Source organism: Trichechus manatus, unplaced genomic scaffold (assembly GCF_000243295.1).
Source record: "Trichechus manatus latirostris isolate Lorelei unplaced genomic scaffold, TriManLat1.0 scaffold00176, whole genome shotgun sequence".
NCBI lineage: Eukaryota > Metazoa > Chordata > Mammalia > Sirenia > Trichechidae > Trichechus > Trichechus manatus.
In genome coordinates, this window is record NW_004444112.1 from 1,909,434 (window position 1) to 1,933,513 (window position 24,080).

A 24,080-nucleotide genomic window follows, 5' to 3' on the forward strand; every position below is an offset into this window, starting at 1 on the left:
TCCGAGCTCAGGGTAGCGGGTCCTCATACCCAGGTTTACACCAGAGCCTGGGGTAGAACAGCATTCAGACTCCAGTTCATACCAGAGCTCGGGGTAGAGTGGTGCTTGCACTCAAGTTCACACTAGAGCTTGAGTAGAGGGTGCTTGCACTCTGGCTCACACCAGAGCTTGGGGTAGAGTAGTGCTCACACTTGAGTTTATATCCGAGCTCAGGGTAGAGGGTCCTCATACCCAGGTTTACACCAGAGCCTGGGGTAGAACAGCATTCAGACTCCAGTTCATACCAGAGCTCGAGGTAGAATGGTGCTCACACTCTAGTTCATACCAGGGCTCGAGGTAGAGTGGTGCTCACACTCTGGTTCATACCAGAGCTTGGGGTAGAGTGGTGCTCACACTCTCGTTCATACCAGAGCTTGGAGTAGAGGGTGTTTGCACTTGGGTTCACACCAGAGCTCAAGGTAGAGTGGTGCTCACACACTGGTTCACACCAGAGCTTGGGGTAGAGTGGTGCTCACACTCTCGTTCATACCAGAGCTTGGGGTAGAGGGTGTTCGCACTTGGGTTCACACCAGAGCTCAGGGTAGAGCAGCGCTAACATTCAGCTTTCCCTGTCCCCACAGAGTGTACTGATAATGGTGGTTCCATCTGTTTGCAGAGCTGTCTTGCTGAGACTGGAAGGATGCAGCCACCCCGTTGTCATGAAAGGGCTTTGTGCCGAGTGTGGCCAGGACTTAACCCAGTAAGTACCACAAGGAGAGAAAAATGGTGTCCATCAGCATTTGGGATCCGTTGATCTCTGGGTAAGAAGAGAGTAAATGTTTCAGGAGCATAGACGTGGTAGCAGAAGGGCTTTAATTACAAATGATGGATGTCCCCTTCTCTTTACGAGATGTACTCACGTCAGGTCAGTTTCCCCAGGAGGTCGTCCTTTTTATTTCTTCACATTCTAAAAACACTAGATTATTTCCAGTGGTAGTCTCAGGGGAGATCCCAAAGGTGTGTAGAAGAGCAGTGGAGTACGTAAACTGCATGTTACTTACTTCCCTGGTGGCCTCTCTGGAGAAGGCCTGGCTTTGTAGCCTCTGCAGTCCTTGAGCACGTATCTGTGGATGAGATTAGCCACTGACACTGGGTGGTGGTTTTAGTTTGTAAATTAAAGGTCACGTGGGCTATTCGTACTAGAATTTTTATCCTGTATTTTCACATATGAGAGCTCCTTTGTGTTTCAGGGTGACTTTTACAGTTTATTTTGATAGAGAGCTTTGTGATCATCAGCTTACTGTTCTCCAGGGTTCTTGTCTGTTTTCAGGCAGTTTCCGACAGTGGAGACATTTCAGTGGCAGTCAACAACAGAGTAAGATTCTGCACTAAGCTAGTGGTACATGTCAATGAAAATGTGGACTAAAACCCTCCAGGGTAGACTTAAGCGTTCTACTGTGTGCACCCGTGGTTTAGAAAACACATGTGTAACACTCCTCTCTCCATACAAAGGCTGCAGAGCAAGAACGGGCGGCAGCGGGCACCACTCTCCACAGCCACCGTGTCCATGGTGCACAGCGTGCCTGAGCTGATGGTGAGCTCCGAGGTGAGTCCCTGCTGCTTTATGGCAGAGGTAACATTTGAGAAAACCTTTTCCTAAGGGAAGTGAGGGGCATGTACAGAACTCTCTTCTTTGGTAGAGGGAGGGTTGGAGAAAACACCAAATTTGCTGTCTCTGCTTTTTCTGAAACAACTACTCGCAAGACAGAAGGGGAGTCCTTGATAGTGCAAATAGTTAAGTGCTTGGCTGCTGACTGAAAGGTTAGAGGTTCAGATCCACCCAGAGGTGCCTCAGAAGAAAGCCCAGGCTTTCTGTTCCCGAAAACCTTGTGGAGCACAGTTCTTCTCTGACACACATACAACACAGGCCGACAAGGGAGTGACCTGCTAGCTGAGTGGTCAGGTGTGCAGATGTTGTGTAGAAGGTCATACGCATTTGAGGTTCATCTGGGAGGTGGCAGGTGGTGGAGATTGGTTAGAACTCTGTGGTGTCCTTTTTTCCTTAATAAAATTGAATCTCATTTTGGCTCAGATACATTTACTTTCTTGTTTTTCTTTTTTCTTTTTCATTTTAGCAAGCTGAACAATTGGGACGGGAAGATCAGCAGCGACTGCATCGGAACAGGAAGCTGGTGCTCATGGTCGACTTGGACCAGACCTTGATCCACACGACGGAGCAGCACTGCCAGCAGATGTCAAACAAGGTGCATCCACAATTCCTCAGGAAGCTTAGGCCGAAAGCACATTGTCTTATTTTATTATTTTCCATAAGTCAGCCTGGATTTGAGAAACAGATCAGGGTCATAGATTTTGTCTGTTTAACTGTGCCTTGTCGTTTCATCCTTGCCTGTGTATGTGCCCTTTTATAGGGTCTGTGTTCTCAAGGTAGTCTTAGAACCAGTCTGGACTGAAGAACTAAGTGTCCCTTATTGCCACTGCTAAACTGAAAGCCTTTCTTCATTGGCGGCATTAGAAGAGTAGTAGTACTATATGACAGGTTTGACAAAAATTTATGAAAACCGTGTAATTAAAGATTTGTTATAAATCGCATCTGAAAAAAGTTTGATCATTTTAGTTTTGTCTTAGTAAATACACCCACTCCTCACTTGCCGACATGGTTGGTTCCAAAGACCAGGTGGTTATGTGAAAATTAGTGTTAACACAAAAATGGAGGGTGACCACATCAGACCACAAAACGGAGGATGCCTATATCACTACGTAACTGCCACATTACATCGTTACATAATTGCCAAACCACTGAGAATCATGGCCCAGGCCAAGTTGACACATAACCCTAACCATCACAGCCAGCTTTACTCTCACCTCGCACCTCAGCATTCATTACTGTCAGGCATATTATCGTTAGTGCACAAAATAGTCAGATAGTAGATATTTCAGTACTGTCATAAATGCAAAATGTCAGATGACGAGATAGTCAATAGTGAGGAGTAGGTGTAGATCAGTGATACAAACATACGTGCATTGATCTGCACAAATTCCTTACGCAGTAAAAGGTACTCTCCTTAAACTCTGTTGTATGTATTACGGAGGTAGTTTAATGTTCCTGGTGACCAGCAGTGAGTGTCTCTCCTACAAAACACAATTTATATTTTTTAGTTATATTAGTCATTTTTGTACGTCATAGGATCTTATGTAGGAATACGTTATATTCTTTTGCGTAATATAAACTGTTAACTAAATTTTTTTGGATTGTTTCATTCCTACCTAGTAGTCTACTTATTAAATGTTTTACAAGATATAAGAACTTTATGAAGATACTATGTACATGTATGTACTTGCGTGTATTGCCTTGGCTATTTCTGGTTTTATTGTGCCTTTGAAGGCTGGCATTTTTAATTAGTTTTAAGAGACCATTTGAACTATTTATAAGGTGCCCATTTGCCAGCTTGTGTGATCTGGAGGGAAAGCATGTCCACGTGACAGCACCGAGTGGTTTAGGCACCAACAGTCAAGTTCATGCTGGTGGCTTTCGCAGGCCACTCCTTCTGCTTTCCCTCCACTTTACACCCAGGGTGTACAACGTGCAGACTGTCCTGCTAATGGGCTCATTAGGGCATAATTAAAAGGTTTTTCCCATGTTTACTCAGGATCTTCTGCCCACAATCCACACCTCCTGAAACTCCTTTAAGTTGTCATCCCTGGAAACCTGCTTGCAGCATGGAGAAAGATGGGTTTAAGTCCTAACTTTGGGAATCTGAACGTGTATATTTTTTTTTAATTGTGGCAAAATATATATAGCAAAAAATTCGCCTTTTTTTTTTTAACCATTTTTAGGTGTACAATTCAGTGACATTAATTACATTCACCATGAACTTGTATTTTTAAGGAAAGTTTTACTGTAACTATTGGACTTCTTTTTTTACTGTTGAGTAGTAGAGCCCTGGTGGTGCAGTAGTTAAGAACTCGACTGCTAACCAAAGGTCAGCAGTTCGAATCCACCAGCTGCTTCTTGGAAACCCTGTGGGCAGTTCTACTCTGTCCTACAGGGTTGCTATGAGTCAGAATTGACTCAACGGCAACAGATTTGGTTTTTTTGGTTAGGATGAAAGTGGAGCCCTGGTGGCACAGTGGTTAAGAACTTGGCTGTTAACCAGAAGGTTGGCAGTTCGAATCCACCAGCTGCTCCTGTGGGGCAGTTCTACTCTCTTCTTTAGGGTCACCATGAGTTGGAATTGACTAAATGCAAACGAGTAGGGTGAAAGTCGTTTATAAAATTTCACACTTTTAAATCTTTTAGCAGAATAGCCTCATCTTGAGGGGTCTGACTAACTCAGAGTAATAAAAATTTAACTCGGCCCTAACAACAAGCCTATCCTTTTTTTTTTTTTCCAACTTGTTGCTAATGGTAGACGTTTTTACTGAGAAAATTAATGATAAACAGGATGGAAAGGATCCCTAAAGAAAATAAACTTACTTGCATATTAATTGTGTGTAAGCAAAATTTCGGTATTACTAATTTCATTTGTCTACTAAAGACAATTTTGAATACAGTTTCGGCTTCTGGATTGCACTTGAAAGTTAGTAAAGCTGAGTTAGACTTTTAACATGATAATCGTATTTTAATTTGGTTTTAATGTACGTTTTTTGTTTACCATCTTAAATTAAGTCATCTGAAAACGTTCAGTTGACTTTTATCAATAACTCAGTAGAATTCTGTCCTCATGTGGAGATGTATTCTAAGCAACCTGCTGTGGCTCTGTTATTTAACAAATACTGTTTGAAGAAACAGACATAAATGACATATTTTAGGGATGCTTGTTTTATCTATTATCAGAATAATAGTATGGAGCAAAATAGGAAAGTTTAAGGACCTACCTATGTTCTTCCAACCTTCTCGTGAGACCACGTTGGCTGGGCAGCTGGGTCTACAGCAGAGAAGGGAAGGCACTGTTCCCTTGGGAGCGTGCGTGTGGTAGTGGGTTTGGAATTGTCTTGACAGTAGTAACTTGACATGGAAAGTCTAAAGCATTCTGTAGGACCAGTGTCCTAAGGAGTATAATTAGGATGTATGCTCTTTGTAATGGGTCTTGTCTGTGACTGGTCCCCCTATTCCTTTCAGGGCATATTCCATTTCCAGCTGGGCCGCGGCGAGCCGATGCTGCACACGCGCTTGCGTCCGCACTGCAAGGAGTTCCTGGAGAAGGTTGCCAAGCTATACGAGCTGCATGTCTTCACCTTTGGCAGCCGGCTGTACGCACACACTATCGCAGGTGGGTGACCTTTAACATGGGCAAGAGGCAGGATGTATTTCTTACTTTTAGTAATTAAAGATTTCTTAAAGATTAAGGAGAAGAGAATCAGTAAGCCATCCCTGAAGCCAAGTTGGTAGTTGGGAAAGAGCTTGTGGGCTTCTTCACCAGCTGCCCAGATCTTTGACAAGGATGAGGGGATGGTGCTTGAACGCTGTCAGAGGGCAAACATCCATGGTGGAATCAGACACTCTGCTTTAATGTCCAAGTGGTTTCTGCCCCAGGAATGCAAGTTTGATTTAACATCTCAAAATCATTCACATCAATAGAATAAAGGACAAAAACCACGTGTTCATTTCAGTAGAAACACAAAGAATCTGACAAAATCCAATGCTCTTTCACGATAAAAACATTCAGCGAACTAGAAGAAAACCTCTTCATCCTGATAGAGGACATCTATAAGGAACCCGTAGCTCACACCAGACTCCGTACTTTCCCCAACAAACAAGGATGCCCACTTTCACCACTTCTGTTCAACAGTGTACTGGAAGTTCTAACTTAGACAGTTAAGGCAAGAAAAAAAGTAAAAGGTATCCATATTGGACAGGAAGAAGTAAGACTGTCCTTATTAACAGCTGACGTGATCTTGACTGTAGAAAACTCCAAGGAATCCACTACAAAACTATTAAAACTAATGAACACGTTCAGCAGCGCTGCAGGATACAGTCAGTATACAAAATCAATTTTATTTCCATACACTAACAATAAATTATCTGAAGATGAAATTTTAAAATTTCTTTTAGAATAATATCAAAAATAATAAACCCCTGAGATCACCTTTTAGCAGAAAAACAGAATGACACAACGGATATTACCCATTAGATCAGTGCCTTACTAAAAAACTATCTGTTTGAGTCCAAAAGGTCAACATTTAATCTAAAGCAAAGATGAGAAGATAAGGGGGCAGAGAAACTAGCGTACTGGAAGTGGAACAACCAGAATACAACTGAAGAGAATTGTGACATACTGTGAAAAAATGTAACTAATGTCATTGATCAATTTGTGTGGAATTGTAAAATGGGAACCTAACTTGCTATGTCAACTTTCACCAAAAACAAAATATTATTAAAATAATAGTAAAATATTTAGGAATAAATTTAACAAGAGAAGTACAGGACTTACACACAGGAAACTACAAAACATTTTTGAAAGAAAGAAGTTCTAAATAAATGGAAAGACCATATTCATGGATCAAAAAACTTAACATGCCCAGCTGGCAAGATGGCGGCGTCCGTGTTGCTGCTCCCCTTCTCCTGGCCACTGGCCCTGGCCCAGCTCCCAGGCAGCTTTTCAGCTTGGTCAGAGTTCTGTGTTCAGGAGCTGCTGAATAGCAAACCTGATTAGCTGAAAGTTGGGCTGACCTTAGGCACCACAGTCTTCCTGTGAGTTTATCTCATCAGACAACATAATGAAGATGTTTTAGAGTATAAAAGAAGAAATGGGTTGGAATAAACTATTGAAATACTTACATAAAACCAAAAACCAAACCCGTTGCAGTCGAGTTGATTCCGACTCATAGCAACCCTATAGGACAGAGTATAACTGCCCCATAGGGTTTCCAAGACCTTTTGGTTAGCAGCTGAGTGCTTAACCACTGTGCCACTGGGGTATAGTGATTGCAGCAGATCCTCTGGATTCACCAGTCTTTTAATTGTAAATGAGAAAAAAAGTTACGTGAATATAGTCAGCATTTGTGTGTTGCATCATTAAGTGGAAAAATAAAAATACTTCTGTATTCTTCAGATAATGCATATTGTTACAACTTGCAGAAAATGTCAGTTCTAAGGTATAGTATTAGAAGTATTTCAATATGGAAGATATGTTATATTAAATGTACAAGTTGAAAAATTTAATCAGTAAATAAAGTTCAATGTAAAAAAAAAAATTTTGTTTTGCTAAGATGGCAATACTCCCCAAATTAATCAACAGATTCAACTCTATGCCCTATCAAAATCTCAGCTGGCTGTTTTTCAAAAATTGACAACCTGATCCTAAAGTTTATATGAAAATGTAAGAGACCCAGAGTAGCCAAAACGATTTTGAAAAAGAGTAGGAGGACCTTCTACAAGGCTGCAGTCACCAAGGCAGTGTGGTGCTGGCATAATGACGGATGACATGTGCTTTCCTCTCCAGTGTGCTGAAGCCACGTTAGTAGACTCCCTGAATGCAAAGGTGCCGTGAAATGAATCTTCGACATTTGAACTCTGTTCTTTTTTCTTTTAAAAGGCTTTTTAGACCCTGAGAAGAAGCTTTTTTCTCACCGAATATTATCGCGGGACGAATGCATTGACCCCTTTTCTAAAACGGGGAACCTCAGGTGTGTACTTGGCTCTCAACGGCTGATCTCTCAACAGCTCGCTGCTCAGTCCCATTTTAAAACTGCATTTTGAGAATTATAGTGATACTTCTGTATGTAACATTTTCTAGGGATGTAGGCCCCCTCCCTACCTCTTTTTGAGTGTTGACTCAGAGTCTTTAGAAAATGCCTGTTTTCTAGCCCAGACTTCTCCTCTTCTGCCTCCTGTGTCATCAGTCCTGGCCCTCCCCTTGCCCATGCGGGGGAACCTTCTCCCATCTCTGCCCTACCCCAGCAGTCCTTGTGCTGGTCCGTCCACTTCTGAAACAACTCTAAACAGGCTTTGGTTTCCACCCCTGCTGCCCCATGTGAGTGGTCCTAGCCATTATAACGGCGTCAGGTGTAGCCTGTTCTCATGGATACTGATACCTGGAGAGACTTGAAGAGCAACCACCTTAGCCTCAGGGTTGGCCACCCTCAGCAAACATTTTTAGATTTAGGAAATCCACATGACTGTGTGGCCTATTCAAGTTAATACCAACTAAGGAGAGAATTGTGAGTGTGTTTCAAAAACAAATCTTATTTTTACTGGTTGCTTTGGGATGAGCAGGCTGATGAGGGCAGAAGAGAATAAAGAGTGAGGAGGTATTGGAGATTTCACTTCCCAAAAGCAGCCAGAGGAGCCAGGGTCTGTGGACCAAGTGCTGGCGGCATTTCTCCTGTTTATTTCCTGATCCTAGAAGACAGGTGCAAAGCACTCATCATTCTGAATGTTTGGTGCTACAAGCCTGCCTGTCTGAGCCCCAAAACCGTGGGCCAAGATTGAACTTGATCAGATGCGTGAGGGTAGCAGAGCTGTGTCCTGCATTGCTCAGACAGCTCTATGGGCCTTTTTTACGTTCTGCTCACCTAGCACATCCCCCTGGCTTTTGGAAGTACATCAGTCACTTTCTTGGACTTGAAAAAACACCAGTTATGTGTACATTGCAGGAACACAGCTGTTTTATTCTAAACTAAAGTTTGAGTAAGTTCATGCTCTCGTATTTGAAGTCCCTTCCCTGTTAGAGCAGGGCCAGCAAATGCAGCCTGCAGATTAGCTACCTGCTTTTGTAAACAAAGTTTTTTTGGTACATGGCCACACCCATTTGCTACCTGGTGTCTGTGACTACTTTCCCGCCGCAGTGACGGAGTTGGCCCACACAGACGAAAATATCTGAATGTTACATATAAATAGAATCCTAAACCTTTATGCTCAGCAAAATAAAAAATTATTCCAATTTTTAGTTATTATTTTTTGTACATTGTGCTAATAGTTCTGATACATTTTTACTTCTAGAAATCTCTTTCCTTGTGGAGACTCAATGGTTTGCATTATTGATGACCGAGAAGATGTCTGGAAGTTTGCCCCCAATCTGATAACCGTGAAGAAATATGTCTACTTCCAGGGCACAGGCGATATCAATGCTCCTCCTGGGTCCCGGGACACTCAGATGAGAAAAAAGGGTGCGTGATGGCTTTCTTAATTATGTGAAAAGAGGAGATTATCTGCTCCTGCATTATCTCCTTCACTTCTAACTGCTAATTTGGCTGCTAGAAATTCAAGGTTGTTTGGTTTTGTTGTTATTTGTGTTATGCTTCAAAGAGGTTGTTGGGCTTATCTATACAGTACTAAAAAGCATGTTATTTGGTTTCAGTTTGGGTTCTTTTTTTTTAATAGTACTAACCTAGACACTTTCCCCAGTCGAATAAAGATTAAAGGATGTTGCTTAATACTTATGAATACTACCTTTCCTCCTAGTTTCTTTAAAAAGCACAGCAGTGGAAATTTGGCCTAGCGTTCCGTTGGAGAGTGAAATGTGGGGTGCAGTGGGCCCAAGTCTCAGAACCGTGTGAGCTCTGCACACCCCAAGCATGAAGCCAGGGTCTCCGGAAAATTGAGAACTTTGGTTGAAAGTATCTCTGGTGATCTTTGGAAACCCTGGTGGCATAGTGGTTAAGTGCTTCAGCCGCTAACCAAAAAGTCGGCCGTTCGAATCCACCAGGCGCTCCTTGGAAACTCTGTGGGGCAGTTCTACTCTGTTTTACAGGGTTGCTATGAGTCGAATCAACTTGACAGCAATGGGTTTGGTTTGATTTTATGGGGTGATCTTTAGTTCTCAAGTGAAGTGCTTTGAGTCCTGCAGTTATTGCTGTCGTCCACTAGGAGGAGTCTAGAGATGCAGGCGAGGGAGCCTGGCCATCGCCCTCTCGGGTGCTGCTGCTGGCCGTGAAGTCATCTAGAACAAGGGCTGCAAACAGCAGCCAGGTCTGAAACGGGCTGCAAGCTCAGAATGGTTTTACGTTTTTAAACGAGTGTTTAAGAAAATAAATAACAGAGACAATACGTGGCTCCCAAAGCCTAGAGCGTTTTCAGCCTGGCCCTTTACAGAAAAGTTTGCTGATGCTTGGTTTAGAAGATGGTTAAATTCAAACAACAGGGGCGGGACATGCTGCTTTTAATTAAAGAAGCTCTTGGTGTTCGTGTTAAATAATGGGAGCTTTTTCTTTTGTGTGCACCTTTAGTAAACCATTCTTCTAAAGGTGCTGATGCCTCAGAGCACACGCTGTCTGGGAAGGATCCTGAAGAAGGAAAGCCTGCTTCTGGGGTGGAGCAGAGCAACGGCCTCAGAAAGCCCCCCACGGAGCTGAATGGCAGCAAGGCGGGGACCGGGGACCCCTCCAGTGGGGACACGCCTGCCCATGAGAAAGCAGATGGGAACGACCCTTTGTGCCCGGCCCTGAGTGCCGTAACTGGCAGCAGTGAGCCGGTCGGTGGGAAGGAGCCCCTGATGTCTTTGGAACAGGGTGGTCGAGCATCACCAGACCAGCAGTCTGCTCGTGGCACCCCAGGGAACGACCTGGATTTCGACTTGTCCAGTGACAGCGAGAGCAACAGTGAGCTCGACGGCCACAGGTCCTCCTCTTCCTCTGCCTCTGACAGCGACAGTGAGGGGAAGAGAGGACGCAGGAAGTCTAGGGTCACACGGAAGGGTACAAGCACCCACCCCAGAGCAGAGAAGCCCACGGGGGTGGCCCCCTCTGGCACGTGCGGATCCAGTGTCCGCCCACAGGACAAAGGCCCTGACCTTGAGGCACCGGAGGAGGGCGAGCAGGGTGGCCTCTGTGACCTAGGGAATGGCTGTGCTGACCGGAAGGAGGCCGAGACCGAGTCCCAGAACAGTGAGCAGTCAGGCATCACTGTGGGCGAGTCCCTGGACCAGAGCATGGAGGAGGAGGAAGAGGAGGACGCTGACGACGATGACCACCTGGTTCACCTCGAGGAGATCCTTGTCCGGGTGCACACTGACTACTATGCCAAGTACGACAGGTACCTCAATAAGGAGACAGAGGAGGCCCCAGACATACGGAAAATCGTCCCAGAGCTGAAGAGCAAAGTGCTAGCTGACGTCGCCATCATCTTCAGTGGCCTGCACCCTACCAACTTACCTGTGGAGAAGACCCGGGAGCACTACCACGCCACGGCCCTCGGGGCCAGGATCCTCACCAACCTCGTGCTGAGTCCTGATGACCCCAACAGGGCCACCCACCTGATCGCGGCAAGGGCCGGTGAGTGCCCAACCCCCTGCCCCAGTCCTTTCTTTTTGGGGTGGGAACACAGGGTACAGAGGGTGTTTCCAGCATATATAAAATTGCTCTACACTGCTTTTATTGTATTCATTTTCTTTTAAATTAGCACCACTATTTCTTTCACATTGAATTTTCAAAAACGTTTTCCCAAATCATGACCGTAAGAGGATCCATAGGTGATTACAAGTTGATGCTCTGCTTGACTCCCTACACTTGTCTGTTTGCAGAGTCCTTGCAGCGTCAGATACTTGTGTTGTCTGCGTACTTGTATACGAAGTCTGAATCTTCTGTCCTGAGGAAAAACCAGAAAACCAAACCTGTTGCCATCGAGTTGATTCCGACTCATAGCCACCCTGTAGCACAGAGTAGGACTGCCCCGTAGGGTTTCCAAGGAGCAGCTGATGGATTCAAACTGCCGACCTTTTGGTTAGCAGCCGTGCTCTTAACCACTGCACCACCAGGGGTCTGTACTGAGTAAAGGCCATGAGTAGGTTGGAAGTGGAGTACTGACTACTAGTAAGTCAGTAATGAAGAAATGGTGAGCTGGTTCCAGAGGAGTCAAAGTCCTCAATTTATGGGTAAAAGATTGACCACTCTCTGAGCTGGAACCTGAACGCAAAGGTCTTGACTGGAACAAGAGCCCATAGTAGTTTATTGAGGCTGGAAAAGTGGTGGGCAGGGGATTGTTTTCTTACCTGACAGCAAGCTCTCCCTCAGACCCACTTGGAATCACATCCTTACCCGACTGTGAGCTCTCCTCAGACACTCAGGATCACATCCTTACCCGACCATGGGCTCTCCCTCAGACACTTGGGATCACATCCTTACCTGACCGTGAGCTCTCCCTCAGACACTTGGGATCACATCCTTACCCGACCGTGAGCTCTCCCTCGGACCCACTCGGGATCACATGCTTACCTGACAGTGAGCTCTCCCTCAGATGCTCAGGGGATCACATCCTTACTTGACAGCCTTAGTCAGCACCTCTCCTCACACCTGATGTGTGGCTACTTCTCAGGGGTCCCTAAGATGGCATTTGAGCTATGGGTGTGATTGGTTATGGTGCCAGGTAGAGCTGGGTTTGGGCCTTGAAGGCTTTGCAGAGGAGCTGAGGCTTCATGAGAAGAGGGGCCTTGTGAAGGCTCTGGAGTAGATGGTTGTGACAGAAGGGCTCTTCTAAGAATGTTCAGCCGGCAGCCCCATGGGTGCAGATTGACGACCAGGGCAGGTGAGCCTGAATGGCCAGATTACCAGGTTGGGGAGGTGGGGAACACAGAGGAAGGGAGGAACAGGTACAGAGAGGGACTGTGGAGGGGACACAAGGTTTCATGGCTATAAAATAGCTTTTCCCAGAGGTTGGTCTGGAAGAGGAAGGTAGGGTTTGATATGGGGCTTTGGAGAACTCGCGTTCTTCCGGAAAGCCTCTGAGTTCATCACTGAGGGTCTTAGGGTGAACAGGGCAACCTGCTGTTTGTGAAGGGTGTGACCGAACCCCAACCACTGTGTGTGGGGAAAATGCGGGGCATGGAGTGAGCATAACTGGGTGGGAGATTACCCACGTGGGGCAGGGCCAGGAGGAAGCCACAGTTAAATGACCTGCACCCTGGGAGGGGTGCCTCTGAGAAGGATGAGACCCAGGGTGGGCACCCCTGAGAAAGGCCAGACTGGGTGTTCATGGGGCAACAGGATATGTCACCTGGTGAGCTGGTGTGCATCAGCCCCTCAGTGGCCACGCACGGACCTTGGGCCCATCCAGTCAGGGCTACACAACGGTGCGACATCACTTGCTGCCTGCCATCTCATGGAAGGTGGTGACCAGGTGCAGCGTGGGGTCAGAGAGGCCACACTCATTCTGCAGAACATGATGGCCTTGATTAGGGCAGCCGTGGGGTGGGCAGAAGTGGACAGACGGGCAATCTGTGTAGAAGACAAGTTAATGACTTACCGACGGATATATATGGGGAGGACGATGGAGATGTGGGGAAGGAAGTGTCGGTGTCGTGGGTGGTTAGTGTGTTGTGACAGGAGTACCGTGGTGATCGGGAGCATCGCCTATCAACGAGGTGGACCAGAGGTGTGAGCTGAGGAAGACCTGTGGATGTGACTCCCAGGCTCAGGGAGGTCATCCTGAGGGGCAAGTCCCTGCTCCAGGGGCCCTCAGGTGCCCTGCCTGGTGTCTGCATGGTGGAGGGCCTCTGAGCCCATAAGCCCTCCTTGACTGACAAGTGGTATCTCCCTGCAGGCACCGAGAAGGTGCGCCAGGCCCAGGAGTGTAGGCACCTGCACGTGGTCAACCCTGACTGGCTGTGGAGCTGCCTGGAGCGGTGGGACAAGGTGGAGGAGCAGCTCTTCCCCCTCAGGGACGACTATGCCAGGACGCAGAGGTGAGCACTCTCCACCCCCGGCCAGAGTCCTCATCACATAGCAGGTCTGTGGGCACGGCATACGGGGGTTGCGGGAGGAGGCCAGGGGCTGGGCTGGTGCATGGCGGTACCGTGGTGCACACTGCGGGGAGGGCAGGGTGAGCCAGCTTCGGTGCCCCTCCGTGCATCCATTTGTCTTGCACACCGACACTGACTATGGATGCGAAAGCTGAGGTCAGTGGTGAGGGAGGGAACCTATCACTAATGGGTGAGAGCCAGGATTCACGTCCCAGGCTGCTGCGAAAGGCTCAGTGCGCCCAAGGGGAAGTAGAGCTGTCAGTTGGCGTGTGTGTGTCCTTTGCCAGCCGTGTCCTCAGCTTCCCCCCTCAGCCTCTCACACTGCCTCTTTCCCACAGCAAGGAGTCCAACGACACCTTGGATTCTTGACCCTGTTTACTCACACATTACCCTAAAAGCGCTTATATAGCCATTATCATCTTGAAAAAGAAGCCAAAGTGCTTTTCCTTTTAGAAAAACACAATATGGCTTTGATAGTGGATCTTAACTTCCTTCACAGGAGGGGACGTTACGATAGATTTTTCCTCAAAGTAATGACAGGGTCTATGACACTGACAGGAAGAAAGAGAGGTGGAGAGAGGTGGGTGAAGAAAATGGAAAAGGTGTATCGTGTTTATGGGGAGAGAGTCATGCATGTTGAGAAAAGCGGTAAGGCATGAGAATTAACTATTTTTGTTGAGAAAGGCTTGAAAATTTGCTTTCTTTGTTAGAAACCTCAGAAACAGGTATCAGAGAAACATGAGGATGAGCGTGCTGTATAGTTGCCAATAAGTGGGAAGTAAACTTGTGGTCTCTGGTGGGGGCGGGTGCCTGCCAGCTTTGCGCCATCTCCACGTGCAAAGTCTTCTGGACACTAGGCTGGCAGGACTGGCTCTCGTTCTGGAAGACAGTTGTTGTTTCAAGTGTGGTATCACTTCCCAACACTGTTGTTGGGCTGTGATATTTAAGACTAGTCATGTATGTCTCCCATGAGGTCCCTGTGGGGTGGCCTGGCAGGGTTGCCCTGCACCCAGTGTCTCGGGAGCCTTCGTAATGTGCTCTTGTTCAGCAGGGAGACCAGCCCCGCGGCCTTCGCCGACAGGCAGAGTGCCTTCCAAACGGCCTTGTTCCATCCCACGCCTGTCCACCCCAGGAGCCTCCCCAACCCCGAGGCCCGCATCTATGACGCCAGCACCGGGAAGCTCATCAGGAAGGGCACACAGCCCACAGCACCACCCCCGTACGCGCAGGCCCCCGCGCCACCTACCTCGCTGCCGGCCCATGGGGAGCACTCCTCCTTCAGGTACATCTGCGGGCGCAAAGCAGGCTTACTGCCAAATGCTGTCTGAACTGTACCCCGTGTGTCATGTTGGTTGTGTTAACGTGGTCGTGTAGGGCACTAGCAATATTGACAGGTGAAGTGAAGGATATTTAGTCACAGGTTGACTCCTGGTTTGTGGAGTGCTCACCCATCACACTCTCAGCCGTCTGTCCATCCCTCCCCCTCATCTTTGACCCCAGGTGCAGGTGTACACACTTGAGGTTGCTCAGAGCAGCCCAGGGTGCAGCTTTCATGACAGATCATGTGTGGGCCGTGGGCCTTGGGGGGAAGAGGCAAGCAGCTGACGGTGGTGCAGGCAGAATGATGGCCCTGCTTCCTTTGATGCCCCTGTGCCATCGGACTCACGTCCTTCCCAGCAGGACGGAGAGAAGTTGCCTGCAGTGAGAGCCAAGCAGGCCTTCTGCCCCGGCCCCCACATACCAAGTCTTGAGTCTCAGGGAGGTCGCAGCAGAGGGTTGTGACAGGAGGAAAAGACAAGCTCCGGGACGAGAGGGCATATGGAGCAGAGCACCATGCCAAAGGAGCGTGGATGAGCTTACCGTGCTCCACGTAGACTTGACATCAGCCCCCAAGCTGAGGTGGAGAGCCATACAGACTGCCCGGGAGACAGACTTAGAATGTGCTTTGAGGTTTAAAGGAGGGGTCTCCAGATGTTCTGTTTACTTTGGAAGTGGGGGTTGCTTTTGAGTTCCTGTGCTCAGCAAGTGTGGGTTGGTTGTCACCTTCTTTTCCCGGAAAGACTGGGCTCTTCCCCAGGGGAGTCGCCCTCCTGCACTCGTGCAGCCCAGAACTCAGGGTGGCTGGTGCTGCCCTTGGCCCCGAGAGCAGGCCTGGCTGGCCTGCACTGACCAGTGTCATCCCGCTGGAGTAAATGTAGGGATGGGCAATGGCTCAGACTCAGATCCATGCAGGGTCACGCTCTTCTGTCATGTGTGCTCAGAACAGATGCAGATAGGTACTGGTTCTGGCAGAGATACACCACAAGGGTTGGGGGCATCTCCCTCGGAAAGGGCCATGCTCAGAGAGGCCAAGTAGGTGCTGTGGAGAGAGGCCTGAGGCTCCTGGCACCTGCCTCATGCAGCCCCCGTCCCATCCAGCGCCTACCCCACACGGCCCTCGTCCCATGCAGCCCCCAGACAAGACGTCAGTACCCTGTGTGCCAGCTGCATGGGGTTTTTGGCTGTCTGTTATTTGGATCCTAAAAGCATCGTCACTCATCAAGTTTGCATTGTCTTCCAATAATATATTTACTTATTTAAATAGTTAGATTATGTCCTCCAAAACATTTTTAGATTTGGTAGTAGTGTGGGAGCTTTTCCTTATTTGTCTCTTCTCTCTCTTTTCCTTAGACATTAGCTCTAACGGAAGAAGCCATTTTATTTACCTCTTCTCTCCACGTTTCCACCTGACTTTGTTTTCTCACCCACTGCTGCCTCGTTTTGCTCATTTCATTCTGTTTTGGCATTACCATTCTTTCCCTTCAAGTGCTTTCATTAGAGTTCTTCAGCATTTTTTAAAAAAGGTATCATCATTTCTTTTATGAATCACTTTCTTAGTAGAATGCAACAGTGTTTATAGCTCAACACGTGTTTATAGGTTGCTTAAGTTCTGGGGCCTGAGGTTCCAGTGGTCTGTGAGGCCAGGGCTGGAGAAGACTCTGAGATAGTCAGCGCGCAGGCACCTGGAGCAGCAGGGCTGTAACTCCGTGGCACTTACAGTGCTAGCAGTTGAAATAAATTGAACTTGAGTTATAGATAGTGCGGTTGTTTTTTAATTTTTAAATTACCTAAGTATTGCGACAAGGTAAGTGATGCAGAGATGTATGAAAATGAGTCACTCAGTCTCCCCACCCATCCTTAGCATGGCGTGCTGTGTATACTGCTTCTCCCCACTCAGCCAGTTCACACAGACAGACATATAGGTACTGCTCACAGTGACAAAAGTGTGACTGCCCTCTACACACAGCTGCAACTGCTTCCTGGTGAATGACTCCTTTTTATGATGCCCATAGTGTGAACGCACCGTGAATCATTCAGCCCCTGTCCTGTTGCTGTGGTTTTACTTTATTTTTCATCCTGTTTTTGAACATTCAGAATGTTAGGTCTTATTCTTCATAATTAACACCTATGGCTCAGGCATTTATAAAGAATGTTTGTCACATTAGGCTCTGCCCTGGTGGTGCAGTGGTTAAGAGCTTGGCTGCCAACCAGAAGGTCAGCAGTTCGAATCCACCAGCTGCTTCTTGGAAACACTGTGGGGCAGTTCTACTCTGTCCTATAGAGTCGCTATGACTTGGAATCGACTCCACGGCAATGTGTTGGTATTTTGGTTTACAGTATTCACAAATTTTTCTTGAAATATTCATCACAGTGGATTTATACTGTACTCCTTTTTTAAAAAATTCTTTGGTGATCTAATATTTAGATAAATTCTACATATTTTTAAAAAGTACAGCTCTATCATAGGACACAAAGATACAGTAGATATTTGGGCATTCTCTATTGCTAGAACTGTTGCTAAGTAAATTGCTGATTAATTGAAAGTTCATCTAAAGTGTGTCATAAAGTCTATTTCTATATTTGTGGAGGATATGAAATTAAAAAAAAAGATTCTTCAATAGTTTATAATAACTCCAGTTCTCATTATCTTAGGAAAGATTTGTGTTTTAGATTAGAGCACTGTATATGTTTTACTGTCCCACAGAACTCCAGAGATAGATGGATTTTTTAAATCTAGGCTTATCATTCTCTTTCTTAAAACTTAAGGCAGATAGATTTTCAGTTGTTAAAGATAGGCTGTCTGTATTTTTTGTTTATTACCTTATATAGCATCTATGCTGAAGTGTTTTTGAAAGGGTCAGATCCTTCTCCCCTCCGACATCCTAGGTTTGATGGTAATCCAGGCATCTGCAGTGGAGCACCAGACTCACAGAAAGCGTGGAAAACACCGCCATGCTGTGAGGGACTATGTGGTATTGTAGGCAGGCCACCCTGATTTTGAACAGAAGTGACTGGAACTGGTGCTCCAACCACGTAGACAGACAAGGGTGCATGTCCTTTCCATGGCCCCCTGCAGCAGCTGCAGCACCGGTGGAACAAGCACATCTGTCCTGCGTAGACACACCCGGTACCACACTCTCACTACTCCTGCCTCCATGGGAACTCAGTGTTGGCATGCTGTTTCCTATTGGTAGCCAGTAACTGCTGAATTAAATTGTAAAATGCAAAGTTTTTAGTTTGTTATTGAAATTGGGATGTCTTAAAGAGTTGGAGTATATATACAATATGGTAGTATTAATTTAATAACAGCTTTTCAGGGAAAACATCCTTGATTAAAAGCAAATAATACAATAAAAGACTCACCAACCAAGTGGGTACTCAAGACAGAACGATAACTGTGTTTTCAAACAGAGAAAAGGTGGGCCTTGGAGGACATGAGCCATTTTAGCAGAAGATTTTAAAGAAACTCCTAACAAAGTTCTGTATTAAAGACTGTTAGAACATACAGAGTTAGAACTGTGTGGTACTGGCTCAAAAACAGAACAACATACCAATGTAAGAAAATGTGTAGACCCACAAGAGTCCTTGTGTTTGTATGTCCTGTATGTGTGACGAAGCACATAAGCCAGGGAGATGGGATCGATTACTCAGTGAGTGATGCTGTTGCAAATGGATTAAGAGTATAAAATAGTTAACACAAGAAGAAATCCTAATGGCTAATAAGCGTGTACAAAATTCTTCAGCTTCACTGGTAGTTGTAGGGGAAGTGTGAATTAAAGCAATATGCCATTTTTGGCAAAAAATTAAAAAGTGACAATTCCAATGCTGACCACTAATGCAGGGAACTAAGTTGATGCATACTTTGAAGGAGTTTATGTGGGCACACTCTTGGGAAAACACACTCCCTTTGATGTGTGGAATGTTCACATCTAGGAATTGGCCCATTAGGAATGAGCGCACTAGTGTAAGATTCTGTGTCTATGTGTGGCCATGATGGGGTAGCTTTTACTGGATTAGTTCTCCCGCTGAAAATAACTGTGAAAGCTGGTGGACAGAACTCATGTAACAGCCATATGAAGGCACTGGAGAGCAGCCAACATGGGCAGGAGCGAAGGACCGCAGTTCTGTGATGAGAGAAGCCCAGGAGGCAAGCACCACACTCACTTGGCTTTTCTCTGAGGGTGTTTTCCAAACAGTGGCTTAGGGGAAGAGGGGCCAAGCAGAGGCTGTAGATTTTCTGGGCTAAGGAGACAGGGGTTGGAGTATGGGGCTGCCACAGCAACTGGGGCTTGAGAACAAAGTCCTGGAGAGAAGGGAACTATGGAGAAGGGGTCCAAGTAATCACCATACAGATTCTGTTTGTGGTTCTTAAGCTGTGCGTGTACTGGGTAAGACTCCAGGCGCCTCAGTAATAAACAGCAGGTAGAAGCTTAAGATCTACACAGTGTGGGAGAAAAAGCTAGGAACTTAAGCCCTGCCAAGGTAGCAGGGTGGGGAGAGGAGCTTGGCAAACACCTCAGGCCATCAGTTGAGATCTTGGAAGGACTATGCCCTAGCAGTAAGGCACAGATCAAGAGAGTGGGGAAAGCAGAACACTGGAGGTCCGTGGGACACAGCCTGGAGGTCCAGCACGCAAGTCATCAGACTCTCAGGAAGAAGAAGGCGGGTAGAGATAAAGGCTGAGAAACAAACCCACAGGTTCCAGAAGCTCAGTGAAACACAAGCTGGATAAATTGGAGAAAACCAGACATACACATATTATAGTTGAGCTTTTTAAAAGACAAAGGGAAAATCTTAAAAGCAACCAGAATGACAAAAATGCATCACCTTCGAAGGAGCAACAGTAAGTCTGATGGGCCGATTTTTCAACAGATTATAAGTGCCACAGGACAATGGAGGGACAAAAAAAAAAAAACCTACTAATCTAAAATTCTACACCCAGTGAAAAAAACTTCAAAAATGAGATCAAGATGAATAACTTTTCATACAAACAAAATCTGAGCAAACGTGGTCCTTTAACCTGCAGCAAGCGCTACTATGGGGAAGTCTTCAGGCTGAAGGAAAATGCTGCCAGATGGAAGCACACACATGCCAGACGAAATAGAGAACACCAGAAAGAGTCGACACGTGGGCAGATATCAGTGAGCACTGGCTGTTAAGACAACTGCAGTGGTGTGAGTCAACATAGCCATTGCAGTGTTGTCCACAGTAGGGGCACCTCAAGTGCCTGGCCTGGGTGGGGCTGTCTGATAAAGTGTGGAAAGTTCATACAATGGGGTGTCATGCAGTGATGAGAAAGCTCTGGGTATAGAAGAACTGGATGACATCTGTGAGGTGTTGCTGACTGACAGACGCAAGCTGTGAGGTAGCATATATAATGTGACACCATACACAAACTTGTGTGGACAGAGGGGAAGATGTAGAGGGTATACATCAAATTGTCAGTGCTGGTCACCCTGCCTGGGAGGGAAGGGCTCGCCATGGATTGTTGAATTGTCCCTTGTGCTCTGAATTGCATGACTTGATACAGTGAGCTTTTGAAAACTTTGAAGCTTCAAGTGATAGAAAATACTGCGTGAAAAATATCAATTTTACCTCTTTAATACATATAGCAAAAAGAAATGAGTCAAATTTTATTTTTAATTGCCACAAATACGACAGGGCTCATAACCTTAATATGTAATAAGATCATGTAAGTGAATAAGAAAAGCTGTGTATTTAGTATTCTTAAGGCTGTGGAGATGAAATTAATAAGTTGAACTGATAGCAAACGATATAAGTCTGTGTAATTAAATGCTCAATTGTTTGGAAGTTGTGCTTGTCCTGAAGGAATTCAGATAGGCGATGGCCAGGAAGTCAGGGAAGTTATGAGAAAGAGGCAGATTTGAGCTGATTCTGGAAGGGTAGGAACAGCTCGAAGAGGGGAAGAGGATGGCTCTGAGCAGATGCTGCGCTGGTCCATACCCATGGTGATGGGCGTGTGCTGGGATGGTGGGAGGTGGTGGTATTGAATGATGAGCCATATTGCAGGGGCCCCAGAAGCCATCAGGGGCCCTCACTTGAGATAGATTCAACATCTGTGTTGGCGGCCGACCTACTGACTTGGCTGTTTGGTAGAAAGAGGCGTTACAGCTTCAGTTTCTCCCATCGTGTAAAGTGATTGCATAGTCACTGCCATAAAGTTGATTGTGCCGTTCTTCCTCAGATCAGTGCTTGCGACTGGGGTCAGTTAAGCAGCCCCCCATATTTGGCCATATCTGCAGGCATTTTTGGTCACAGCTGGGGAGGGATGAGTGCTAGGCCGGCTTGCTGCTCCTCATCCTGCAGTGCACGCCCCCACCCCCGGCACAGCTACACAGCTCAGATGTCTGCAGTGCTGGTGTGGGACCGTCCGGGGCCGAGCTCCACATTCAGTGAAAAGTGAGGAGTCATGGATCATGTTTTTTACATGTTAAAATAGTCCTTGTTTTTTCAAAATACTCATTGAATTACGTTACACTAACCTTTTATTTAAAAGAAAAATGTCCTTGTATAATTAAATCATAAAATCGTGAATGGTGGTGATTAATATTTTTAATTCCTAGGGTTCTTAGTTTTATTTAGGTATGCCATTTTAAAATAATTTTCCCATTAATATTGTTAGAATTGTAATATTGCAAAAGTGGCGTGATTTAGAGCAGTCGTTCTCAAATGTTTTTGCCCCAGGATCCCTTTGTACTCTTAAAAATTAGGGATATGTCTACCCATATTTACCATATTACATTAAACAGATATTTTTAAAGTATTCACGTATTCGTTGAAAAATAACCGTAAAAGCCATTACATGTTAACACAAATAGCATTTTTTTAACGAGTACTGTTTTCCAAATGAAAAGAGATGTTACGGGCGTGGCAGTGCCTTGCCTTCCCTGTGTCCCTGCAGTGGCCGGCGCAGCTGAGGACACTGTGCTTGGCTGCTCTGCCATCAGTCTTCTGGGAGGTGGTGTTCCTGTAGGAGTGTGCAAAGGGCAGGGAGGGTCTAGGGGAGCCTTTGATTTGACCCCTCTGTCTAGTATCTTACCCAGTTGCTTGTGGGGTGTGGCCCACCCAGAGCAGCCTCCTCACATGGATGCTGAGTGTGTGTCCCGGGTTGCTGTGCATCCTGTCGGCTCAGTGCCCACCAGGGTGTTTTCGACAGCCCCTGCACATTGAAGGTCAGTGTCCTCCTGACCAGCTTTTGTGGGGACATATACTTGTTCTGGCGTTTAATTTTTGGTTAAAGCTATCAAATCACTTTTCTGAAGGGAGACTATAATACATTCATTTTTAATAAGAAGAAGGACTTTTCTGCCTTTAAAGTTTTTGTACTTTGTGAACAAATAATTTTAATTTCAGGCCATTGAAGTCTGTTTCTCAAATTCGCCAACAAATGTTTTGTGTCTGTAGCCCAAGTAACTCATTTCTTAAATGCTATTGATAGGTTATAAATTATTCTTTTTTTAATCTTATGGCTGCCTTGGCCTCATCTCGAGGATAACTAGCACTTCCTGCCGGTTTCTGGGAAGTTGTTCATCACTGTTCTTCCACATGCCCCTTGTTCTGACTCTGTGGAGCCAGTGAGCACTGTCCGCGGCCACATGGTCTTGTCACTTTTGTTGATAAAAGAAGGTAGGTGACAGCTTCCCTCAGGTGTGAGCGTGGACATGGCTGCCCTCGCCTGGCTCAGTTCGCAGAAATTCCACGTTTTAAATAAGCTCAGCTAAAGTATAATAAGCAGGTACTGTTGACGAAGCTAAAATATTGTTTGTATGCATTTGTTTACCTGCCCAAGCATCAGGGTCTGATTCAGTGCTGAAAGGTGCAATGCAAACCGATTTCCTCATGTGGGACCTATAAAATTCATTTCAGAGTTGTTCAGCCACATCAACAGCAGATGTTTGATGAAGAGTTGCGTGATAACCCAGATGAAGAGCAGCCTGGTCCTTCTAGAAGAAAACGGCAGCCCAGTATGTCAGAGACAATGCCGCTGTACACACTTTGTAAGGAGGATTTAGAGAGTATGGACAAAGAGGTGAGCCAACTGGTCTTGCATAGGGACCCAGGGCGCCGCACCTGCGGGTTCATCCCACGAGAGCCTGTGTGCGGGTGCACCCTGGATGTACACCAGCGCGCCGAGGCAGAGCCCAGGCCTGTGCACACGCTGCGTGGAGCACTGCGTGTGGGGCTCTGGGGGAGCACCTGTTTGTCGTGGAGCACTGTTGTAAAAGAAACCTGTCATGATGTTAAGTGGTGTGCTGCCAAAATTTGGCACATGAGTACCCTTTAAAAATCAGGTTCTGTATCTACATCAGCAGTTCTCAATCCCTTCTCCCACCGCGAGGACATTGGACAGTGTCTGAAGATATTCTTGGTTGTCACAGCTGGGCAGGGGGAGGTGGTACTAGCATCTAGTGGGTGGAGGCCAGGGAGGCCGTTATATACCCTCCTGTTCACAGGAAGCCCCACGGCAGAAAACAGTCAGCCCAAATGAGGAGTGCTAAAGTTGAGGAGCCCGAGGTGACCATATTTTCAGTTGAACATAGATGTTTCATCTTTAAAGTCACAAATCACGCTGGCAGTTTATTGTAGCACATTATTATACCAATAGGTAGATTTAGGCAACACAGGTCGGGCTGGTGTGTGTTTTTGTAAATCTTAGTCGTGGGAATAATGATAATAGGACTCCAAATCCATTTTGAATTGGAGACCAAGCACAGTGGAGACCTTCCTTAGATGAAAACAAAACAGAAAACTAAAATAGTTTTATAAGGCAGTGTTGTCTGTCTCCTGGTTTCATCTTTGACAACAACAGGACCCACCAAAGCTTGAATAGAGGCTCACACATAAGGCTCCTCACAGTCCCCAGCACCCCCTCAACCCTTAGCCCAAGCTCTTTGATGGGAAGTTTATACCTTTTGGGGTTTTTCTTAGTAGGTGGCTTGTACAGATCCATTCTGTGGTAGACTGTTCTTCCGAAGGGCCATTGCAGAAGAACACACCCATGAAGTGTGGCTGTGGTGTGTACACCAGTGAGACGTGCGGCTGTGGTGTGTACACCAGTGAGACGTG

General features: G+C 46.2%; 1 protein-coding gene and 1 pseudogene across 3 annotated transcripts in view; both read left to right on the forward strand.

Annotated features, from left to right (window-relative positions):
- Positions 1–24,080, forward strand: part of CTDP1 (CTD phosphatase subunit 1) — a 67,270-nt gene that overhangs the window by 17,855 nt on the left and 25,335 nt on the right. The window contains exons 2-11 of one of the 3 annotated variants that reach the window (XM_023741219.1): positions 656–739; positions 1,492–1,585; positions 2,115–2,243; positions 5,120–5,270; positions 7,536–7,626; positions 8,942–9,108; positions 10,168–11,211; positions 13,475–13,616; positions 14,722–14,955; positions 22,881–23,043. In XM_023741219.1, the coding sequence (XP_023596987.1) occupies positions 699–739; positions 1,492–1,585; positions 2,115–2,243; positions 5,120–5,270; positions 7,536–7,626; positions 8,942–9,108; positions 10,168–11,211; positions 13,475–13,616; positions 14,722–14,955; positions 22,881–23,043 (2,256 nt within the window). In that variant the 5' untranslated portion in view covers positions 656–698. The remainder of the gene's footprint in view (positions 1–655; positions 740–1,491; positions 1,586–2,114; positions 2,244–5,119; positions 5,271–7,535; positions 7,627–8,941; positions 9,109–10,167; positions 11,212–13,474; positions 13,617–14,721; positions 14,956–22,880; positions 23,044–24,080) is intronic. The other 2 variants (XM_004386930.2, XM_023741220.1) reach the window with 2 other exon arrangements.
- On the forward strand, positions 5,351–6,761 carry LOC101353344 (NADH dehydrogenase [ubiquinone] 1 subunit C1, mitochondrial-like; annotated as a pseudogene).